The following is a 23709-nucleotide window of genomic DNA, read 5'->3' as shown; positions in this document are numbered from 1 at the left end:
GGGCTCCTGCTATCCTGCAAGAGACCAGAATTGAGTTCCTGGCTCCCAGTCTTGGTCCCTAGCCATTTCAGTTATTTGAGGGCATTTGGGGAGGGGGTGTGAACCTGTGGATGGGAGTTCTCTCTCTGCCTCTCAAATTAAACAACAAAAAATTTTTTAAAATGGACTTTTCTAAATAATATTGCACTGTCTTTTAGCTCCACTGTATACCTATATGTATGTAATTGTGTTCATGTACATGTATGCATCGGACTGGGAAATATGAATAAATATGCCTGTATATGTAAGACAGAAGTATCACATCTACAAATAAGGAGTTTCAATGTTTTCAAGAAGGAGCTCTTTCACATGCTAGAGGGAGATTAAGAAAAACTTCCTGAAATGACATTTGGAATGGGCCCTAGAAGACAATTTCAACAAGTACAGCAGCAAGGGGGTGGGATCAAAGGAACAAAGGAAATCAGGAAAGAGCTTTGTTCCATGAACATAGCATAGTTGGTCTAGTTTATGGCAGAGGACAAATGAAGACAACTGTGGGGAACAGTTTGGGACATCTGGCTTAGGCCATGTTGTGGGGAGCTGTGAATGTCAGGGTAAGGGGTTTTGCATACAGTGTAAACAGGCTGTGAATGTATGGTTCACAGCAAGAGAGCCACAGGATGGATGTGAGCTTCCAGGGAGATGATTGTGTCAATGGGAGAGGGAAGGAAACCAGTGCAAATCAGAATGTAATGGCTGGCAGAGAGGCTGGTGCAGTGGGTATAGAAGCCTCTGCCTGTGATGCCGGCATTCCACATGGGCACAGGTTGGAGTCCAGGCTGCTCCACTTCCAGTCTACTCCCTGCTAATGTGCCTAGGAAAGTAGTGGAGAATGGCCCAAGTGCTTGGGCCCCTGAACCCATGTTGGAGATCTGGAAGAAGCTCCTGGCTTCTGGTTTCAGCCTGGCCAGCTCAGGCCATTGTGGTCATTTGGGAAGTGAACCAGTGGATGGACAATCTCTCTCTCTCTCTCTCTCTCTCTCTCTCTGCCTTTCAAATAAATAAATAAATAAGTCTTAAAGAAAGAGAGAGAGAGAGAGTGAGAGAGAGAGAGAAAAGGAAACAAATGACAAGGCAGGGAGAGGGAGAGCTTGAGGTAGAAAGTGGGTGCTATCGGTCCTCCCCAGGGAGTTTTAGCAGATCAACAGCACTGGGACTGAAAGGAGGGTGAAAGACAAAGCAATTTGCTAACCTCTTAATATGTAAATCTCCCTAACGATGATGATGATGATGATGAATGTTTATTGGTGAATATATATATATATATTTAGAGATTTATTTATTTATTTGAAAGAGTTATACAGAGAGAGAAGGAGAGACAGAGAGAAAGAGATAGAGAGAGAGAGAGAGAGAGAGAGAGAGAGAGGAAGATCTTCCATCTCCTGGTTCACTCCCCAATTGGCTGCAACAGCAGGAGCTGATCCAAAGCCAGGAGCCAGGTGCTTCTTCCTGGTCTCCCATGTGGGTACAGGGGCCCAAGGACTTGGACCATCTTCTACTGCTTTCTCAGACCATAGCAGAGAGTTGGATCGGAAGTGGAGCAGCTTGGATTCTAACTGGCACCCATATGGGATGGGATGCTGGCACTACAGGCGGTGGCTTTATCTGCTAAGCCACAGTGCCAGCCCCTGGTGAGGCAATATATTCCCAGAGCATTTAAGAAACACTGAATAGTTTTGTTTTGTGTTGTGTTGTTTGTTTTTACAGTTGTCAGGGCTCATTGGAACTCCAGCTCATTTGTGACAAATGCCACGTGGTTCTGGGCGGCCCCTCAATCAAGTTGCCACAGGACTCAGCATCTACCAAAGAGTGCCCCAGAATTCTGTACAACTCTTTTCCTCCACATTGGAGAGTGAGAACACATGTGACCCCTAGGTCAATGCTATGCCTCAAACATACTTTGGACAGGTGTGAGCCAGCCTAATACGTGTATATTTTCAGCTTCCAAATATCATCAATCTCAGTCAGTGCTAAATTTGCAACATAAAATTATTCTTTGCTGTTGTAATGCTATTTTATTCTTGTACAGCATGTAAATTCTCAAATATACCTTTATGGAACACCTATGACTTTCCTAAATTACATTCTAGTTTGTATAACTGTGAACTCAATGCTTAGGCTTAATGATGAATGGAAATAAAGACTTAGCATGAAATAGTTTTTTCTGCACCTCTACCACCAATTCAGGCTGAAATCTGTTGTTAGCTCCTCAGGTTGTATATAACATTTATATTTCTAGTATACTTAGGTTCCTGAAGGACTGTGTGTACTTGATATTGACATTGTAAAAATCAGTTTTATTCCTTAGAAAATAGAGATAATCAAAAGACTTCATGAGATTATTGTGAAATGAGACAGGCATCTGAAGATATCGAGCATAACGCAACACACGTCGTAGATCCTATAAAAAGAATCTGCCAAAACCAGGCAGAACCACCTCCATGCCCGTCTCTGCATAGATCCTTACACTGATGAGACAAGACTCAGGCAAATATAGAACATTCATTGATCATACTTAAAGGCACAAGATACGTTGTATTTTGGCTGGAAAAACCAAAGCACTATGGTCACTTACATTGTAATAAGAGAAGGGTTGCCTACAAAGGCTTTCTCAGGTATAGACCTGATATTGTTGCTATGAAATCCTCTAGAAGGAGAGAAAAAACAATTTATAGAAATATATTTATTATTTAACAATTCCCCTCCATCCTGTGGCAATAACAAGCACCTTTAGTAACCAGAGGACAAGGTAAAATTCCTCTACTCATCTTGAATCGTATGTATCCTCATTTACTCTCTAGGAGAGAAGGAAGTCACATACTGTCTTCTTTAAAGAGGAATAAAGGGTCTGAAAATAATAATTGCACTTTATAGAAATGTACTGTCTAATGTCATAAAAAGAAAGTCCATCTTAATACCCAGTGGAGCACCTCTGTCCGGCAGCCTGAGCGAGTGGGAGCTATCTGTGGAGAGAGGATTACAATCACTCCTCCTGACCCCATTTAAAGGGAGGAGAAGAGAAAATTGACTTAAGCTGCAGCGAAGTAGAGATTTTAGTAATCTCCTTATTTGGACACAATTTCCTGACTCTAAGGAAGGCACCCAGCTCAGCGACTCCTTCTCATCTGTTGGTGCTAATGTCTCTGAAGGGCAGAGGGGCAGAGCCAATGGCTGCTGGGCTTGTGTGGCCCCGGGGCTTTGAGGAGCAGGCTTTGAGCTGCCTTCTGAGGCAGAACCCCAGAGGTGTTCCTTATAAACAGCCTCTCCTGTCTACCTCCTTTGGCTATAGGTCTTATTTTCCACTGTCAATGGAACAAGGTTCAAGGTTTATTTTCCTTTCCAAGTGTCAGAACACTCCTTACATATGTTATTTATATTTTTAAGAGCAAAGTAAAGCTAATCCAATCTTCTCATATAAAAGACAATATATATAATGGCTGATAATTAGCTTTTCTAGTAAAAATCATATTTTTAAAATAAATACTATTCATGGACCATATTATAAAGAATATTAAATAACGTATTTGGAATATCCAGTACTGTACAGGGCACATACAATTTTACTCATCCAATTTTAGACTTATACAACTTAGAAATGTTTGCATTCTTAGAAATGTTCAACAAATAACTAAATTTTACCACAAATCTATAAAGCATATAAATTCTGGAAGAGTATACCTATCTTAGGAAAAGAGAAATATGTACATTTCTCTAAACTATATATATTAGATAAACCCATTATAATATTAGCTAATAGTAGCTGGTGATAGAATCAATTAAAATATATTTCCAGTACTGTTAACCATTACTTATATGAACCTCTAAAATAGTCTACCAAGTCATATCATGTACAATAACCACATATTTTAAAATAAATTCACACAAAATAGAATGATCTCATTAAAATTACCCTAAATACTTACAGTTCTTTAAGATTGGAGAGTGTCTTGATTGCAGTGGGAAACTCATCAAGGTTATTGTAATTTAAATCTCTGGAAATGAGTAGAGAGTATTTTAAGTTTTTCATTCAAAAACTCATATACACTTCAAATAATTTTTGTTAAGATTTATTTATTTATCTGAAAGTCAGAGTTACAGACAGAGACACATAAAGAGACAGAGAGAGAGAGAGAGAGAGAGAGATCTTGCATCTGCTGGTTCACTCCCAACATGGCCACAACAGCCAGGGCTGGGCTAGATCAAAGCTAGGAACCAAGAGCTTCATCTAGGTCTCTGTGGGTGGCAGGGGCCTACGTATTTGTGCCATCTTCTGATGCTTTTCCCAGGGGCATTAGCTGGGAGCTAGATTGGAAGTGGAGCAGCCAGAATTCAAACCAGTGCCCACATGGGATTCTGGTGTTTCAGGTGGTGGTTTAACCCCCTGCGTCACAACATCTGTTTACAAGGAATGATAATATGGTTTCCCAGAGAATCTTGTCATTGATGAACATTCTCATGCCTTCCCTTTATGGAAGAGGTTTTCTTGGTTTACTGACTACCAACATCCCACAAGGATCTACATTTAAATGGACATTACATTGACCATGAGAAATTTCAGAGCCAAGGCTCCATGCACAGGGAGCCTTGTGTGGAGAAGACTGTAGCAGTTTTAACATCCAAGCAGGAGGGATGCTTGGTGGAGTGTGGACAGCTTGTCGATGGAGCTCTGCATGGGAGCTTGGCTCACTAGTTTGCCAGTTTGTACTTGCACATATTGGGCCCTTGGATCACATTCCCCTTCATGTTCCCCCCTTCGTCCTTTTGGAGACAGGACATCTTGTAGGGCTGCTTTGTTCCTGACTCCAATGGGGTACCTGCATCTCTCCCAGCCCAAAGTCCATGATGAGACCTGCTTCTGGAGAGGCACAGGTGATACAGAACCCCTCAGGAAGGATAGCTGATCTAGAATTTCCTCAGGGTGATTCAGATCAGAAGTAGATGCTACCCTTGGCCTCTGAGGCAAGGCTCTCCCTTGTCCCTCACACACAGAAACGGAACAGCCAAACAATCTCACAGTCATTAATTTCTCTGTTATGTCACAAATGGCTTTTCAATTCCATTACTCACAAGAGCTTTCTAGATGTATTCTACCTTATATCAGCATCAACATATGAAAAAGTAATAGCCTCCTGGTGCCTGGGAATGGCAGATTTCCCAGATGACACAGAGAAACCTTTTGGACAGACAATCAGATGTGGTTAGATCCTCCTTTGTGGAGAATTGCTACTTAATTTTAAGAGAGATAATTTGAGTGAGTTAAACATGAATCAAGATTCCTACTTGCCTGGCACAAACCATCCTTAAGCTATAAGGCAGGCAGGAAACTCTGTCTTTTGTGGACACAGATTTCTTCCTGTTTGTAAATCTCTCCAGATGCTCTGTTTTGATTAAACGAGGATTGGGCCCTTATAAATTACTTGGATTTCTAGTGAGGGAAAGGAAGAGGCTGGGAATAACCAATTTACTGATCCTCTGTAGCCCTGGGCAAGGTGGAGGGGAGACAATAAGACGCATGAAATTTTGCCCTGAAATATTTTGGTCTACGTTATTTATATGCAAGCCTGGATCCTCACCCAGTACTGGTTAGAAAGAAAGACTATTATGGACATAGCCATCAAAGCCCATTTTGTTTTTTGTTGCTGTTGTCATGTTGGAAAGGACCAAAAGGTGATTTCCATTGCTAAGATCCCCAGCCCAGCCCTGTGGAGATAAGATAGCTCTATTTTTTTTCCTTGCAGCTCATGGGAACTGCTTGTCTGTGTCATTAAGTTGGCATCAAGGTCCTGCCTGGACAAGTTCATCTTTGATACCTAAGAGGAAACACATAGCGATTTAAATAACACTGGAAAGAGAGCTATTAGTGTGCATTGGCTACAAGAAGACAGCCCATAACAGATGATCCCTTGGGAAATTAGTGGACCTGGATCAGGTTAGAGGCTACATCCACCATGTACAAGTTGCTAAGCTCTATATGCAAATGAACAACAGCCCCAAAGGCACATGAGAAGTAGTTTTTGGTGATATTTTTTTGTCCTCTGGGTCAGAGCCAGCATTGTAGATTCAGTGGCTCTATGAGGTTGATGGCAATTGAGTATTAAAAATATGGCGGTAGGAATGAGAGCACAGATGCCGTTAAGTGTTCTGTCCCAGTGCACTCAGGATCCTCCTTGCCTTTCAACCTACTCTCATTATACTTCTCTTACTCAATAGGGCAATGAAGAGAAGCTCCTTCCTTGGAAAAAGCCTGGGGCCCAGGTGTGGTCCTCAAAAACTTCCATTGTAGCTCTGGGATAGAGTCTGGCTATGGTCAGCTGGCTGGGCTCTATTTCGACTAGAGATACTAATTAGGAACTGACCTATTCTTTGGAAGAAGGATACAGTGATAAACAGTGATTTCAGAATCTGACTGGAGAAGAAAGTGAATCCCAGTTCTGCTACAAATTAGATATGTATGGTAAAATAACTTAAATTCTCTAAAGCCTAAGCTAAGATGGTAATAGCAGTTCTCATAAAATGGTTGTAAAACTATTGAAACAATATATGTCAAGTGCTTGGTGCAATGTTTGGTTGTAGGTATATTTGAGATATACTCAATAATTGGGAACAATTATTATTTTCCAGTGTTTTGAATTACATTAGCATGAACCCTTGCTGTTTCCTAACGGGATGGATGCTCATCTCAGAATGCAGACTGAGCATTTGCCTAGTCTGCATCCTCTCATTCAGCAGGGAGAAGGCCATGCACCAGTCATAAGCCTAAGTGACAACACGGGACTGATCCTGGACGGAGAATACCTGTTTCTAAGCAGTCACTGTTCAGTAGAAAACATCTCATTTAACTTACAATGATTCTAACTAACTTACCACTCTAGTTAGCTGGAAACAAAATCTTAGATTTATTCTTTACTTATGTCTTTTTCTATTGTTTAGCTTTTGTGTATGTTTGTGTCCGTGAGTGAGTGTGGGTGTGTGTATGTCTGTATTAAGATAAGGCCATTGGAAATATCAGCTTAAAGCTCGGACAATTAACCAAACCTAACAGCAAGTTTTGGCTTTAAGGCAATTTTGATTCCTTCAGAATATTCATGAAAACACTGAAAAAAGGGAAACAAATAAAAGGTCAACTCACAAAGTCTCTAGGCTGTGGAGTCCATCAAAGCATTTCTTTCCCAGGGAGTGGATTCTATTGTTATGGAGATGCCTGCCCAAGCACATTATAGACACTCATGAGACACTTGGCAAATTCAGGCACAACATTTTAATTACTGAAATCCAGAGAAACTCATATAAAACAATGTACCAATCATAAGAAATGAACATTTAAAAAAAGTCTGTGTGCCCCTTTTACTCATACCAGAGATGATTCCATTCTATAGAGTTTAAATGACAGTTCCAGTTTGACTGATTAGGTTTGCGGTATCACGGCACATAGAATAACATGAACATCATGATTAATTTAATAAAAATTCAGATTTTTTTTTAGCACAGTTTTCAATATAAGTTGCGCAGTTTGATTTTATGATACAGAATGTGAAACAGAGATATTGACCATTATTGACGCATGGAAAGGAGGGAAAATTCTCAGTGTGCTCAAGCACATTTTCTGTTAAAACTGAATTCTTATAAAGGCTACGTTCCCAGGGGTGGGCCATACGCTAGCAGGAAACAATGATTTCAGTGACAGGGAAAGGTGATCAGATTTCTTTGGCTGCATGAGGTTAGTTATCTTGACACAGTATTAGTCTGTATGACTATCATCTTTGGCTCAATTGGTAAATCAGTCCAGAGCCAATGAGAGCAGCTGAATATACAACTGAAAATTGGACCAGCTCCCAAAGGGATTTTGGGGAAATGAATTTAAAAGGGACAAGTGAAAAAGCATAGTTGGATTTCTGAAAATGGCATTAATTGGCCATAATATTACACCACATCAGTTATACTCTTAAAGACTATTTTTCAAACTATTACTTATTCAAGAATCATTTTGCTTTACTACAGCAACGAAATTGAGACATAATAGGGAAAAAGCTGTACGAATGTATAACTCACCATCAAGGGTGAGTACTCCCTGAATTTCTTTCCCTGGTTCAAGAAGTACTTATTAGATATTATTAATATTATTCATAAATACAATTAAATTAAACAATAGAGGCATTTTCCAATTTGTCCTGAACCAGCAATCATAAAAAATACTGACTTTTTATTATCTTTGGTTATTGTACCAATTGTACAGCGTAGTGATTACCTACACAATATACAATGGGCTTTCCTAAGGCAGAAGTCATATTTTATTATCTTTGTATGCCCAACAGTGCCTGGCACTTAGCAGGTGCTCGATAAATGTCATTTAAGTCATTCACACAATTGAAACATTTATGAGGCATTTTGGGCAAGGGCTCAGTGGGTTTTCATCCTTTAAAATGTCCCCATTCAAGTTTTGAAGGGTCAGCATTTAAAGGCCAAGGTCTCCAGGTGAATTTAGAAACTGTTAAAAGAGAGCAAAATCAATAAAACTTACAGAACTACCAAGCTGGAGAGGTTCCCAAAGGCATAGTCTGGTATGTGGTGTATTTTGTTCAGGGCCAAGGTCATGGCCTGCAATGCCGATAAACTTCTGAAAGCCTGGACAGGAATTTCTGTCAAAGCGTTGTCATCCAGCCACAGGTGCCTCAGGGAATGCAGGCCACTGAAACAGCTGGGAGGCACGTAGCTGATGTGGTTGGCATCCAGTCGCCTAGGGAAGCAAGCAAACAAGAATGGACAAGAGAGTAAAGCCCGGGGGAACATGGACTTCCCAGGGAATCCTAATGCATGCCAACCAGCAAGGGTGAAACAGAGCCAGGGCTACTCAGAGTTCTTGACATCTGTAGCAGTTTCCTCTCCTGATAGGCTCGCCTGGGCCAAGGGTAGAACCATTGCTTCTCAGTCTCCCTAGCTCTAAAACTGCAGGGTGCCGGGACTTTCTCCCAGGCTTGTGTGTAGCATGTGTTCATGCATGGAAGTGGCCTCCCCTGGGGTATAAGGTTGCAGCATGATGATCTTTTAGCTTTCCTTTCTGACACCAGCAGGCAGACAACCTCCTGCTTCCTTTCTACTCCAAGCCAAAAGAATGCCTTTGCATTCCTGGACACTTTTGAACCTATTCGACTAGTTTATTTATTAAATTCTGAGAAAAGGTTACTTCAGTCTTTGAAAGGACTTGAGAATTTTTTTTTTTTTTTAAATAGGCTTAATTCACTTTATTTTTCCTGTGTAAAAACCTATGTTGGAGCCACAGCTGGAGCCTGGGTCCTATGCACAGACACTCTAGGGTGAGTGTTCACAAGATGGTCCGTGAACTCTAGCTAGGGAGATTGGTGAACATAGTGTGAGCTATTTTTGAAGGCTGTTACAGACACGTGTCAGGAAAGGAGAAGCGGTCCCTCCTCTTTGTTAGCACTGAATGAAAAGCCTGAAAAGTGTTGGCTTTCTTGTTTTTTCTTTTTTTTTTGACACTTTTAAATGAATAATAAAATGAACAGCTTTCCAGCGTCTGTTTCCTTTTTCTATACTCCCCCTTTTCTTTTCCTAAAGGAGGAAATACGTCTAAGAATAGATCTGGTTAATGAGCCATTGCAGCATCAGAGCCAGCAGAGGGAGTGCGATACTTGTATTTTGTCCCAGTCCAGCATAAACAGTGGCTGTAATTAAAACATCTTAACTTTTTCTGATGGAAGTGACAAAATGCATGTAGTCTGAAATTTTCCCCAAGGTGTATGAACAACAGAACCACCTTGACTCAGCTATGCTGACAACAGCCCTCACTTTTTTTCCCAATCTGTTTTTAAGACTCACATATTTGTTTGCATTTTCAAAGCTGGGATTAAAAAAAGGAGAGTTGCATTTTAAGCAGTCCATGTATTAGAAAGGATTAGAAAATCACGAGAGGATTTCAAAAAATGTTTTCGGAAGCGTTTAAGACTAAACAGATGCAGGAAGCACACCAGGATCACAAAATAATCCCTTGCAAACCAAATTTAAACAATTTAGAAATAGAGAGAATTCTCTGTGGTAGGGAGCTAATCTCTCTGGAAAGCGGCTTCTTTACTTTTGGTCACATATGTCATGGCAATTGTCCTCTGGTTCCTACTTCTACTTACTGAATGGGAACAAACCATGCCTTGCCAACCCTGGGCCAATTTTTGATAATAACGGAGATAAGATGACTTGGAAAAAATTTTAAGGGCTGAGTGTCATAGCCCACACACAATTAAATTTCCAGCAGAATAATTATCATCGTAGGCAGCAGAAACATCTCAAGGATCTGACAACAAAGGGAGCTGGAAATGTTTAGGCCAACTCAACACCATCTCTTTCCTCTTTCTACAGCAATAATGCTCTGGGCCCATGTTCAGATGAGGTACGACCTCATTAGGGGAGGAAGACGTGATTGTTTTTGTTTGACTAGAAGTGAAGCACATATGTAAACTCTCCTTAACTATGGCACTCATTAAAGAAAGGAAACTTTATAATATTAGTGTCTGCATTTTAGTTAACATATTGGCTGATTTTTGCTGGTTGCTTATGCATCAAAACTACAAGTGGCTTTCTTTCTTTTCTTTTCTTTTCTTTTTTTTTTTTGGACAGGCAGAGTAGACAGTGAGAGAGAGAGAGACAGAGAGAAAGGTCTTCCTTTGCCGTTGGTTCACCCTCCAATGGCCGCCGCGGCCGGTGGCGCATCACGCTGATCCGAAGGCAGGAGCCAGGTGCTTCTCCTGGTCTCCCATGGGGTGCAGGGCCCAAGCACTTGAGCCATCCTCCACTGCACTCCCTGGCCACAGCAGAGAGCTGGCCTGGAAGAGGGGCAACCGGGACAGAATCCGGCGCCCTGACTGGGACTAGAACCCGATGTGCAGGTGCCGCAAGGCGGAGGATTGGCCTAGTGAGCCGCGGCGCCGGCCAACAAGTGGCTTTCAAAAGTCTTAAAAATGGAAAACCTTAAAGTTAGGTGTAAATGTTGGGGTACATTTATAGAAAAGGCTCCCAATAAATGGTATTCCTTTTTTTTAATCTTTTACAGAGAACAGATTTCGTGCAGTTCACAGATACAATTCCAAGAATACAATGGTACCTCCCTCCTTCCCTTCCCCTCTTCCTTTTTTCTTTATTAATTTTTGTGATAACACTGTACTTATTTTTAATTTTTTTTGACAGGCAGAGTTAGACAGTGAGAGAGAGAGAGACAGAGAGAAAGGTCTTCCTTCCATTGGTTCACCCCCTCAAATGGCCACCACAGCCGGCGCGCTGCGCCAATCCGAAGCCAGAAGCCAGGTGCTTACTAGTGGTCTCCCATGCAGGTGCAGGGCTCAAGCACTTGGGCCATCCTCCACTGCCTTCCCGGGGCCATAGTACAGAGCTGAACTGGAAGAGGAGCAACCGGGACAGAATCCGGCGCCCCAACCAGGACTAGAACCCAGGCTGCTGGCGCTGCAGGTGGAAATTAGCTTAGTGAGCCGTGGTGCCGGCCATGATAACACTTTAAATTTACCTTATAACCACAGGCTTAATGCTCCTCTAAATAGAGTTCAACAAGTAAAAAGTGGAGAGGCCAGTGTTCAGCAGGAATGGCGTACCTTCTAATTCCACTGCCAGGTTGTATCCACCTGGCCGCAGTGGTCCAACCCTAATTTAGAGAGTGGTATGTAGTTCACGCTCAAACGCATTATCTGGTTTTATCTCCCCCATCAGCTTTATTAAGGTATAATTACAAACAAAATTGCATATATTTATGGTGTATAATGTGATGTTTTGATATATGTGAACCTTATGAAATTATGAATTTATGCTAATTAACATATCCATCACCTCCCATACTCACTCATCATATTTTTGTGATGAGAACACCTATGATCTAATCTCTTAGCAATTTTGAAGTATACAAGACATTGTTATTATTTATAGCCAGCATGCTCTCCAATAGATCACCAGAACTTATCATTCTGTGTAAGTGAGACTTTTTACAGTTTAACCAACATCTCCCCTGAACCAGCAGCCCTGGAAACCACCATTCTACTCCCTGTTTCAGTATCTGATTTGATATTTTTTTATTTTTGAAAGAATTATTTATTTATTTAAAAGGTAGAGTTACAGAGAGGCAGATGCAGAGAGAGAGAGAGAGAGAGAGAGAGAGAGGTCTTCCATTTGCTGGTTCACTCCCCAGATGGCTGCAACAGCTGGAACTACGCCAATCCGAAGCCAGGAGCCAGGAGCTTCTTCCGAGTCTCCCACATGGATACAGGGGCCCAAGGACTTGGGCCATCTTCTACTGCTTTCCCAGGCCACAGCAGAGAGCTGGATCGGAAGTGGAGCAGCCGGGACCTGAATCGGTGCTCATATGGGATGTAGGCACTGCAGGTGGCAGCTTCACCTCCTGTGCCACAGCACTGGCCCCCTGATTTAATCTTAACAGAAGATCCCAAGGCTAAACCAGAGCATGGAATTAATTATCCAGTCACTCATACAGGTGGTTCTTACAGAACAATGTTAAGATTGTGGGCAAGTAGCTGGCAGGATACAAGTTGTGCCTATTCAGTGAGTAAACAAAAGGCTCATATATTATATCAATCAAGCCTATTCAGGCAGCTGGGCATTCTCTACTTATATGCTTGGACAATGCAATAGTTAAGCAGAGAGGTGTCAGGTAAACATTACTATGTAATATAAGAAACTGTATACATGTAAAATATAGTTCTATTGTATACTTATCAGAAAGTAATAAAAATAACTATACAGCTCTGTTTTTTAAGTGTTTCTTTATTATCCCCCCCCCTTTCTTTTTTTGCAAGTCACAAAGGGAGTTTGTGTGTACACAGCTCAGTATCTGTAAATTAGCGAAGAGATTCGGAATGGGAAGTCTCAAGTTCAAACCATAATGGTAGCTGTGTGACCATGGCCAAGTCAGTAGACATTAGCTTAGACATTTGGACAATGGAGATAATTTATATCTGATAAAGTTGTTTCATGATTAAAGGAAATAACAACAAGGATTTGTAAATATAATGGGTTCTACTGATTTTAAATTATTATCTAAAGCCAGGTAACAATTTGTGGTTTTGTCTTCTGACTATTAAACTATTCAGGAAAAAAAGGGAGAAAATCTCAAATTTTGCTTAGGCAAAAGGTGGTTAAAAATGAGTGCTAGGCCAGCGCCACGGCTCAGTAGGCTAATCCTCCGCCTGTGGCGCCGGCACCCCAGGTTCTAGTCCCGGTTGGGGCGCCGGATTCTGTCCTAGTTGCCCCTCTTCCAGGCCAGCTCTCTGCAGTGGCCAGGGAGTGCAGTGGAGGATGGGCCAAGTGCTTGGGCCCTGCACCCCATGGGAGACCAGGAGAAGCACCTGGCTCCAGCCTTCGGATCAGCGCGGTGCACCAGCTGCAGCAGCCATTGGAGGGTGAACCAACGGCAAAGGAAGACCTTTCTCTCTGTCTCTCTCTCTCTCACTATCCACTCTGCCTGTCAAAAAAAATAAATAAATAAAAATTTAAAAAATGAGTGCTAGATTGTCAGTGAATTTCAGCTCCAAGAAATGTAAACTGTTCCATTCCTCAAAACAGAAATACTTAAGAGAAGTCACCCTTATTTTGAAATCTTTAATATTATTGTTATGTGTGTGTGTGTGTACACACACTCACAAAACAACAGGGCAACGAATTTTGTTCCTGATACATTGTTGAATATAACATCTTCATTCTTTCAAAGCAGTATTGATATGTGACAGATGGCACATTCTCAGAGAATATTCCCAACAATGGTCTTGGCCTTTAAACAATCATCAACAATGTGATGGAAACACCACACAGAACTTGCATAGCAAGTCATGCATAGCAAAATAAAACACATTAACAATAGAAATGGACTTTCCCACAATTCAGACAAATAACACCTCTTAATTATGATCTTGGAATACAATCTGAAATGTGATCATTAAGTGGGAAATGGTACCCATTTTATGTTCCTTATAATATTTACAGTTTATAGTAAAATCATAGAGAAAAAAATTTTACCCAACTTTCTAGATCATCTAAAATCACCTACATATTGGGCATACAAATTTAAGTCAAGACTCTGCCAATTACTAGTTTCGGGATTTTGGGATATATTGATTCATGTCTCTGAGGGTCAACTTTCACATTTATACAGCAGAGTCACAATATGTTACAGAATTATTGTGGAGATGAACAGAGAAAATCTGTGTGGATGAATTTTATAAACAGTAAAGTATTCTACAAATGGTTGGTTTTACTATTTGAGAAAAAATTTCACAGTCAGGGAGAGGTATTTTTTCTTTTACTTTAAAAGTTTTTTGTTGTTATTCTTCCTGTAGTTTCTCAACCATTTGTAATTACATCTTTCTCTCTAGACTGCCTTTTTTTTTTTTTTTTTTTTTGGTCATAGGGACTTGCAGAACTGCTGGTTCTCTACACTCGAAACATCCTTTAATCTATACATTCAGTAGGTTTGCTGTAGGTTTTGATGAGTGGTAAAGCAAAGCTTCCATCACAGAGAACAGAGGGTGCAAACATCTTTTGTGTTAGGTCAACAAAAGGACTAAAATGGCCAAGGATTCTCATGATGTCACCTCTCTGGGGCACAATTCTTGTTAACTGTGAGTCTCTGCAATGGTATCTCTAAGTGACATTCAACTACAACTTACAAGAAAGTTTTTAATCGCAATTTCAAGGCTTATTATGTTGAACTAAGTTCTCTGGAGGGAAGAGTTGAGGTTAGCAAACATGTCAGTTATTGGAGATTCTGCTGTTCAAGCTGGTTGGCTGGTTGACTGTCTCTCTTGGTCTTTGAGTTGCTTTTCCTATCAATGGGACATGGTCAAAAACATCACAGACTTCAATCATGTTGAATATCAAAGGAAATACTTGAAGTCTGGATAATTTCATTCATTGATGGCTACTGAGCTATGCGCCTATGAGAAATGCCCTACTCTCATCAAGCAATCTTTAATGTCTATGTAAACCTGTTCCTCTGGAAAGAGGGTGACGTACTGACTCCTGACTGTACACACTTATAATAGATGTTCCATAGAAGGATCACTCTGATAACAGGGTGTTGGAAGGATTAGGGGGAAAGTAAGAGATAACTGTAGTCATTAGAGTAAGAAATATGAATGCCTCCAAAAGTGGAAATGGAGAGGAAGAGCCTAACATGAGATATTAAATAAGAGGGTTCAAAAGCACTTGGTGACTCACCAGGTGTGGCCAGAGAGGGAGATAAGAAAGTTATGGTGATTGAGACTTTTGATCCGGGCAGACCGTGCAAGATCAAGAATGAATGCTACCCAGCATTATGTAAAGTAAAAATAAAACAGAATTGCATGTTTACTGTGAAAATAATCCTGTAATGTCAACATAGTCTATGTGGCAAAGAGCTGGAAGGTAACAGGCAAAAAATTAATCTTTTACATATAGGCAATGGCCAAAAACCAAAAAATGTTCATTTTCTCCTAATTTTTTTAAGTACAAAGGGGTAACTCTGAAAATATCCTCTTTTAAGAGAAACAATTTGTCAATCTGTTTCACACTTCTGAAAGGAAACTTCAATTTATAAATGGCATTACTGTAGGGATTAGAGAACCTATGAGATCACTCTTGCTATTGTTATATCAAAAAATGGTCCTTTATATGTCTTGCATATGATACCTTGCCAATGTATCACATAAACTTGTATCTTTGTTTGAGAATGCCTTTGATGAGCCATTAACTACAAGGAAGAAAGCGTTAGTCAAAAGATAAGCCATTGATCTTGGCTAATTCCATATCTGAGATGACTATAATAATGTCAATTATTAACATGGGTGACTAAGAGGGAAAAACAGCTAAAAGTGTAAAGAACGTTGCAGTTGCACAATTCGGCTTATAGGGATTCTTATACTAAACAGAATGATCAAGAATGAGGTTTTCATGACTAGCATTGTTATTCTGTATTTGGATAAGCATTTTTCCTTCTTAAGTTTTAAGGATATGAACAACTCTCTCACATCTTCCACATATTTGTACATTTTGTGAGACCATTTTGAACAATTCATGAATAGTTGGAGGAACACAGTGATTTAGTTCATTTATAAATTTGGAGAAATGAAAGCATTCTCAATTGTAGTTAAACATTTTCAATAAAATGAAAGTCATGTAGTTCCAAGTCTGTTTATAATATAATTCAATAAAGTACACATATTCTCTCTTATGGTATTATTTGACTACTTTGAAATTTTATTGCCTGGGAACCAGTTGGTTATTGGAGTTGAATTTCTCAAGAGATTATTGTAATAATACTTTTAGGATAAATTTTTATCTATATGAACTCATAAATTTGAATTCATATTGGTTTCTGTGATTCACAGTATTATCATAGTGGTTGCTGTTTATAAATATTTGTGGACCACAATGTGCCACCTTTTAATGAATTTCCCATAAATATGGGAAATTATTATACTCTAGGGCAAATAATTAAACATATGACTTCATGTAAACATCATGATTGCTTAGCAGGGAAATTTCTGCTTGTCTTTCTCTTCTCCATCTATTTATTTGTAAACTTATTGTGGTTGCCAGAAAGAAAATCATTGTTTTAGCTTTACCTTTGAAAAGGTAATAATAATTATTATTATTTTTGGCATCTCTACAGTTTGGGAAGACACAGTCTCCAGCAGGTTCATTGAAGTGTAATAATTCAGAGACTAGGAACTGGATGAAAAGTATTCAAAGGAACTCAGCCTTCATCTCCCTGGCATCATTGAGGAGGGCAAGACTCCAGTGAAGAATATATTTTAAGATCAAGTTACATTAAGTTGGTCAGAGATCACTGCCACTGTGAATTTTCCAACAAGGAGATGATCTACACCAGAGTAATGTGAGATGTAACTTCTTTGGTTTTATTTTTCTCCATAGAAAACAAAGACTTTCTTTTTGTTAGAGGCACCATTAGTCTCCAAGGAACCACTGGGGTTTGAAATCTAGAGTCATTTTTGAACCTTCCAGTGTCTTCCAGCCAATCATTCACCAAGTTCTCTCCACTTATCTTCATCTCTGAGACTCTCCATTTCCACTGTCTAGTTAAGTCTCTTATCTCTTCACACCTGTGTTACTGCAGCAGCCACTGAGCTGGTCTTTTTGCCTTTGATCTCTTATCTCTTTAATGAATCCTGTAGGCAGCTGCCAGATTAATTGCCCTAAAATTGTGCTCTATGTGATTCCCTGTTGAGAATCTACAATTCTGCATATCATCCCTTTCAAACCCAAATTTCCCATTCTGATATCCAAGGATTTCCATTCACCTTTTCTCAAACTTTTTTCTTATATCTCTATCCCAGTTGATATCCCAAGTTGCTAGATATTTTCCACAGTATTTCTGGGCCTCATGTCCATGAGCATCCCCTACTACCTGGCTATCCAAATGTCATTGATCTTCTGCCTTAATAATACCAGGCTTTTCCATTTTAGTCATCAATACTAAAACACGTTTTATTAACCCTTTGATCCTTTAATCTTATCCTCTTGGTTATCTCATCTTCCTTTCCCTTCTGTCTGCTTATGTTTCCTTGTCTTCTGTTACTTCCTTTCCCTTCTGTGTCCTGGCTCTGAAATCCAACAGGATCCCATATGTTAATAGAGAAAACTGGTGCCTATTTCTAGGTTTGCCTTACATCTCAGCATTGTGAGCCCCACCTCCTTGTCTTAACTCATTCTTTTTGCTTACTCCTTTTTCCCCCTTTTTGGTCTATTATTAGCAAACATCTATTATGCAGTCTCTTGTGAAGTTATTGACATTTCAGAGTCTCTAGAGTGAAATGTGTAGCCCTGAGGATATTTTCACAATAAGATACATGGTCAAGTCATGTTTCAGGTTGTAATTATACTTTCTTCTTGGGTTTTCAAACATAGTCTTCAAAAATATGATTTTGAATATGAATATTTGCTAATAGAACAGAGACAATAATGAAGATATGTTTAATTCTCTTTTCCTTTTCTATTTACTAACCCATTATCTTTGTGATTGTGCATATTGCAAAATTACCTTTGCTCGTGAGACCTGGAATGAAAATGAACATGTATTAAATAATATTCATACTTTGGTGGTTGGATAGTATGAATATATAATTCTCTTTGTGAGAAGCAATGGTTTTTCATAGATTGATTTCTTACCTGTTAATACAAAATTGTGAGGGTACAGAGGGTTAAGTTTTGAGTTTCCATCAAATCAATATAATCTGGCCCTATTTCTTAGATATCTATAATGTCAAAAGTTTCTTGGTAAAATACAACTTACTGTGAATTCTGATTTCATTTTCTATTCTTTTCCAAAAACAGAAAGGAAATTAGGTTATATTTGATTACATTATTAAAGTCCAATTTGTGTCTGAGAAGTCATTTGTGTATCGGAAGCCAAATGCAAATATTGCACAGTGGCAGCCTCAGCGACATGGGCCTGTGCTCTCATTCTTCAGCTGAAGAATTCATAAGCATCAGGAGAGTTAAAGGGATACAAATGCACTTATGTGTTTTCATTATGGAAAAAAACCAAAATATCTTATATATGTGGACTAGATGAAAAATTATATCCCTTGAAACTTGATTACTGCTTCTTTCTTTATCTCAGCAATGTTACCAATTTTAATATCAAGTTTCTTAAATTTTATTCAATGAAACCACATCTATTTGGGTGGAGCAAAGAATAAGAATGCAAATAATGTATTTCAGTGGTTCTCAACCATTTAGGATTTGTAGATTTAGGATTTGTAGATTTGTAATAGAACGCTAAAATCTTAATTTCTCAAAAAGTATTTTGCATACAAATCACCTAGGGTTTTGTCAAGTAAAGATTCCTTATCAAGTAAGACTAAGTATGCCACTAAGGCTGTGGCATAGCAGGTAAAGCTGCCGCCTGCAGTGCCAGCATCCCATATGGACAGTGGTTCGAGTCCTGGCTGCTCCACTTCCAACCCAGCTCTCTGCTATGGCCTGGAAAAGCAGTAGAAGATGACCCAAGTTCTTGGGCCTCTGCACCCACGTGGGAGACTAGGAAGAAGCTCCTGGCTCCTGGCTTCGGATTGGCATATGGTCATTGCGGCCAATTGGGGAGTGAAGCATCGGACATAAGACCTCCCTCTCTCTCTCTCTCCCTCTCTGCCTCTCTGTAACTCAGCCTTTCAAATAAATAAACAAATCTTTGAAAAAATAAAGTTCTCATAAAAAAATTTAAGTAGAGATCCAAGGTTTTATAGACCACATCGCATGTGGCCTCAGCTTTATCTTCCCTAGATTATCAATGGTGTTGATAGGCAGCTGTGTGCTGGTTTCAATTTAAAACAAAGCAATGCCCCACTTTTACATTCTACCTACATTAATAGCTCATATAGGAATACAAAGTATGGGTTTTGTTACTATGCAGGTTTGAAAAGAGTTCAGGAAAATAGTTTTTAGATCGTCTGGGGATCAATGGTTCAGGAGGCCAGTTCTATTCATCATGTTAAGAAACACTTAATGCAATTAGGCCAGTTAGAAAATGTTGACATAGGGGCCCCCTCCTCAGAGATTCTGATTTTAACTGTTCTGAGTGCAGCCTGGGCTTTGGAGCTCTAGGTGATTCCTGTGTGCTGCCATTATTGAGAAGCCCCACTGCAGAAGCTGTTACAAGGACAGGCAAATAAGGAGTGGTAAGCACGTGGGCCCTGTCACGTGGGAAGGGCTTCAGGGAGTGAATGTATAACACAAGGAAAACAGAGTGAACGCAAGAGTGGAAAAAGGAGGAACTAGGTACAAAAGGGGTTAAGTGACAATCTAAGCATTGACTCCATTCAGGAAGAGATGAGCAACCAAATAGAGGCCTCTCAAATGTTGGCAGCATGGATGAGAGGAGTTGCATCCTTATCATCACTCTTATTCATATGGAGTCATGCAAAGGATAAAGTGCATTCTGGAACATGAATGGAGAATGGGTAAGGAATGTATGTTTGTAATAACCATTAAACTCAAAACTTATGTTTTTATTTTTGGAACTGCTCCAAGGAAGCAAGAGAAACACAATTAAACACCTAAAATACAGAGTAACATAAAATTTTAAAAAAGGTTCCCTGTGTCCCAAACCTCTGAACTGGCCTGGTGTGTACTATGGCAGGAGGCTCCTTCAGTGGGTACAATACAGTGTCTGTAGGGTTGGTGGGTAAAACTATGTCCATAAGGCTTTCTGACAAATCTCAATTCTTAGATCAAAGCAGCAAAAATCAGCGAGGAAAAGTGTCACATCAGCACACACTGTCAGCATTCAACACCTCACCTTGATCTGTCTGCACTCTGGGCAAAGAGACCTCGATGGACATTACATAACCCAGTTGATAACAATCCAGTGTGACCAGGGGCCAAGTCTCTATCTGGATGCTTTAGTTTGGATGTGGCAAGTGTCATACCAGAAAGGCAACCCTTGGCCTTTCCTCAGGGAACACATTTTTATAAGGATTCAAAACGTAATCCTTTGTGTGAACCAGAAACCAAATGCAAGAGACACCTGGTGAACAGTAACTATCTGGACAGCAAGAAACCAAAGCTGAACACCTTTATCGGAGAGCCACCACCCAGTTCGCATGAACAAAAGATTCATGGTTTTCTCTTTCTCAAAGCGTCCACTTCTGTTTGTGTTCTGTTTGTGATCTTCTTTCAGCTGATAGTAGCTTTTGGTTACAAACTCTTATCCTTCTATCTACTGTCTGCCTTGCAGCTGTTTAAAGTTCCCATTGGCCACCACCATTATCTCAATTTCAATTCAGCCACTAAATCCTGGGGCCCTGACACAACTCACTAGAGGCTGCTGCTTCCTCTCTTCAGGTAAAGGCTCATGCAACAAAGGGGGAGCGATACTGTCTACTGTCTACTGTCATTAAGGAGCTCCTGAAAAATGCAGCTGACCTAGCCCATACCACAAAGGGGCCCTTGTGGGCTTGTTTATCTATAGGCTGGTGAAAACCCAGGAAGTCACTTTGTTTGACGGGACTAAAAAGCTCAAAATGATCTCAAGCACAGATTTTCTTTCATTAAAAGGGAAAAAAAAGATCAAAGGAGGAAAGTATCACCTCCAAATCTCAAGTTCCTCCTTCTCTTCTGTCACCCCAGTAAGAGGCATTAAGCAAACGACAGTGAAAGTTAACTGATGGATTCTTCCTAATGATTTCAACTGAATCTGCAATATTTATTTGCCTTTTTTCTGCATTTATCTCCCTCATCACTCAAGACCAGGCACCGGTGTTTTGTTTGACAGATGGAGATCTCCAGTGTGAGTTAAATGAGAATGCGTATCACACACACATATATTGGAAACCATGCGATGTACTGTAAACACTCACACATGCTCATGAGAAGATTGACTGACCAAGCAGTCACAGCCAAGAGTTGTTAAGTAATCACAGTAAACAATGGTTTACAACCCCAGTTCCAAAGCAGCTAGCTGGTGAGAATGTTCCTTTTGTGAGTAATAACCAGTTTTATTTATTCAGAGGTTTTAAGTCACTGGGTGTGTGTTGGTGGGGGGTAGGTTGTGGGGAGGGCCAGGGGAGCCTCAGGGGAGAGAACGTCCAGATAGAGAAGACCCCAACTTAGAGTAGGGAACACCAGTGCTGTTGCTGGGCGCATTTGTATGTCTGCAAGTGCTTGTAGGTGGCGTCCAGGTGTGGTTTGTGAATGCAAGATATGGATATAAATATCCATGGGATTGTTTGCGGCTATGCTAGTGTATCTGTGTGTGGCAAAGGGGAAGCTCTGGGTTTGTAGCCCTGAGAAGTAGGGCTTCAGGACACACAGGTAGATCTCAGTCTCCTGACTTGAGGTTCACTGATGTACATACAGAACTTAAAACAATAAAATTCAGTGTTTGACTCAGCAAAAGTTGACTGCAAGACAGCTCAGGTCATCTGAAAACAAAAGAAACTGAAGATGCCAAGATGTCTAGATTGTGATATATATATATATTTTTGGTAAAAGGAAAGCATTATTTCTTATTTCAAATCAGGAACAAAGATGTTACAGGAAAATGTAGGACAAGATTCTGGGAGTAGATGCTTTGTCTTGACATACCAACACATATGAGAGGCTTTTGGCTTCAAAAGCAGTAATCAGATCTCCACCCTGAAACCCAAACTCCAACACCAGTCCTTCCCATACATATTAATAAGGGTGTGAAGAATTATTGCTGTAAAGGACTCATTCATCATTTATTTAGGCCTGATCCTCAACTAAGGAACATATTAAAATGATCAACTGGCTATTTCCATTCCCTTTCCCAAAATGATCTTGCATTTTGTAATTTCCAATATACATACTTACAGGGATTGCAGGCTTCGCAAGTTCTGAAGTGCTTCTGTGGGTACCTGTCTTAGCTGATTATTCTGCAGCATGCTGTATATTAAAACAAAGAGAAAAATTTTAGTGAAAATTAACAATAATTAACAATAACCATAAGAGTGCCAGGCAATGTTCCAGGTGTCAGAAAAACTGCAGAGCCTGAGGCAATATCTGGACTCTCAGGCAGGTTAGTTTTTTTTTTTTTTTTTAATATTTATTTATTTATTTGAAAGAGTTACAGAGAGGCAGAGAGAAAGAGAGAGAGAGAGGTCTTCCATCCACTGATTCACTCCCCAGATGGCCGCCATGGCTGAAGCTGCACTAATTCGAAGCCAGGAACCAGGAGCTTCTTCCTGGTCTTCAACTCCCAGGCTAAAGCAGAGAGCTGGGCTGGATGTAGAGCAGCCGGGTCTCTAACCAGCATCCATATGGGATGCCGGCATTGTATGCAGAGACTTTACCTGCAGTGCCACAGCGCCAGCCTCCTCTCCCCACTCCCTGTATTCCATGGGAATACAAGTTATTAAAAATGCACAAATGAACATATACCACAAGGCAAATGATAAGTGCTATGAATACAAAAACAAAACCTGGACTGGCGGTGGATGGTAACAGAGGGTGAGATTTTTATTTTAATGCTGCTCAGGGAAGGCCTCTCTGAGGGGGTGATATTTAGGTGGAACCTAGAAGGGGGTCAGGGAGCCAATCATGTGAACATCTGGGAAGAGTTACTGAGGAAGTGGAAAAAGCAAATGCAAAGGGCCTGAGGCCAGACCTTCTTGATTTTTTTTTGAAGGAGCAGCAAAGGCTCCATTGAGACTGAGGAGGAATGGGAGAGGGCGAGAGACTGGGAGACAGCACCTGAAGCTGTCTGTCATGGAGGACTCTGCAGGCCACAACAAGGCTAATGGTAAGTGCGATGAGAAACCCCTGTTGAAGGGTTTAAGTACAGAAACAAAATGATTTGTTTTCAAAGGCTCACTCCTGTGGCTGTATCTATTAGACAAAATGCAAATAGGATGAACAGTGGGAGGCTATGAAGAATCTTTTCCCTTCTTGTGCATGACCATATTTTGATATAAAAACTAAATTATTTTTGTGAAGAATTGGTGCTTTTGCTCTCTTAGGTTGAACAGGATCCCCCCCACCCCCAACATGGGAACTACAGAATAGAAACACCTGGCAACAATAAAATAAAAGCATATCATCGCTGGTAGGAAAAGAACATGGAAAAATTCCCAGTAGAGTCCTTATATTTTGCTACTTCTCAAATACATGTTTATAACAATAATTTTG

At 40.2% G+C, this 23709-nt stretch overlaps 1 protein-coding gene across 1 annotated transcript in view; it reads right to left on the bottom strand.

Moving 5' to 3' along the window:
* Positions 1 to 23709, bottom strand: part of LGR5 (leucine rich repeat containing G protein-coupled receptor 5) — a 137027-nt gene that overhangs the window by 23476 nt on the left and 89842 nt on the right. Inside the window, exons 4-8 of the mRNA XM_002711332.6 lie at positions 22396 to 22467; positions 8558 to 8773; positions 7169 to 7240; positions 3963 to 4031; positions 2615 to 2686 (exon numbers count right to left, since the gene is read on the bottom strand). Of these exons, the coding sequence (XP_002711378.4) occupies positions 2615 to 2686; positions 3963 to 4031; positions 7169 to 7240; positions 8558 to 8773; positions 22396 to 22467 (501 nt within the window). The remainder of the gene's footprint in view (positions 1 to 2614; positions 2687 to 3962; positions 4032 to 7168; positions 7241 to 8557; positions 8774 to 22395; positions 22468 to 23709) is intronic.

This window comes from Oryctolagus cuniculus, chromosome 11 (genome assembly GCF_051225735.1).
Source record: "Oryctolagus cuniculus isolate XC-2025 breed Fujian yellow rabbit chromosome 11, ASM5122573v1, whole genome shotgun sequence".
In the NCBI taxonomy this organism is placed as follows: Eukaryota; Metazoa; Chordata; class Mammalia; order Lagomorpha; family Leporidae; genus Oryctolagus; species Oryctolagus cuniculus.
Note: the sequence above shows the minus strand (reverse complement) of the source record. Positions and strands in the feature narration are given on the sequence as shown.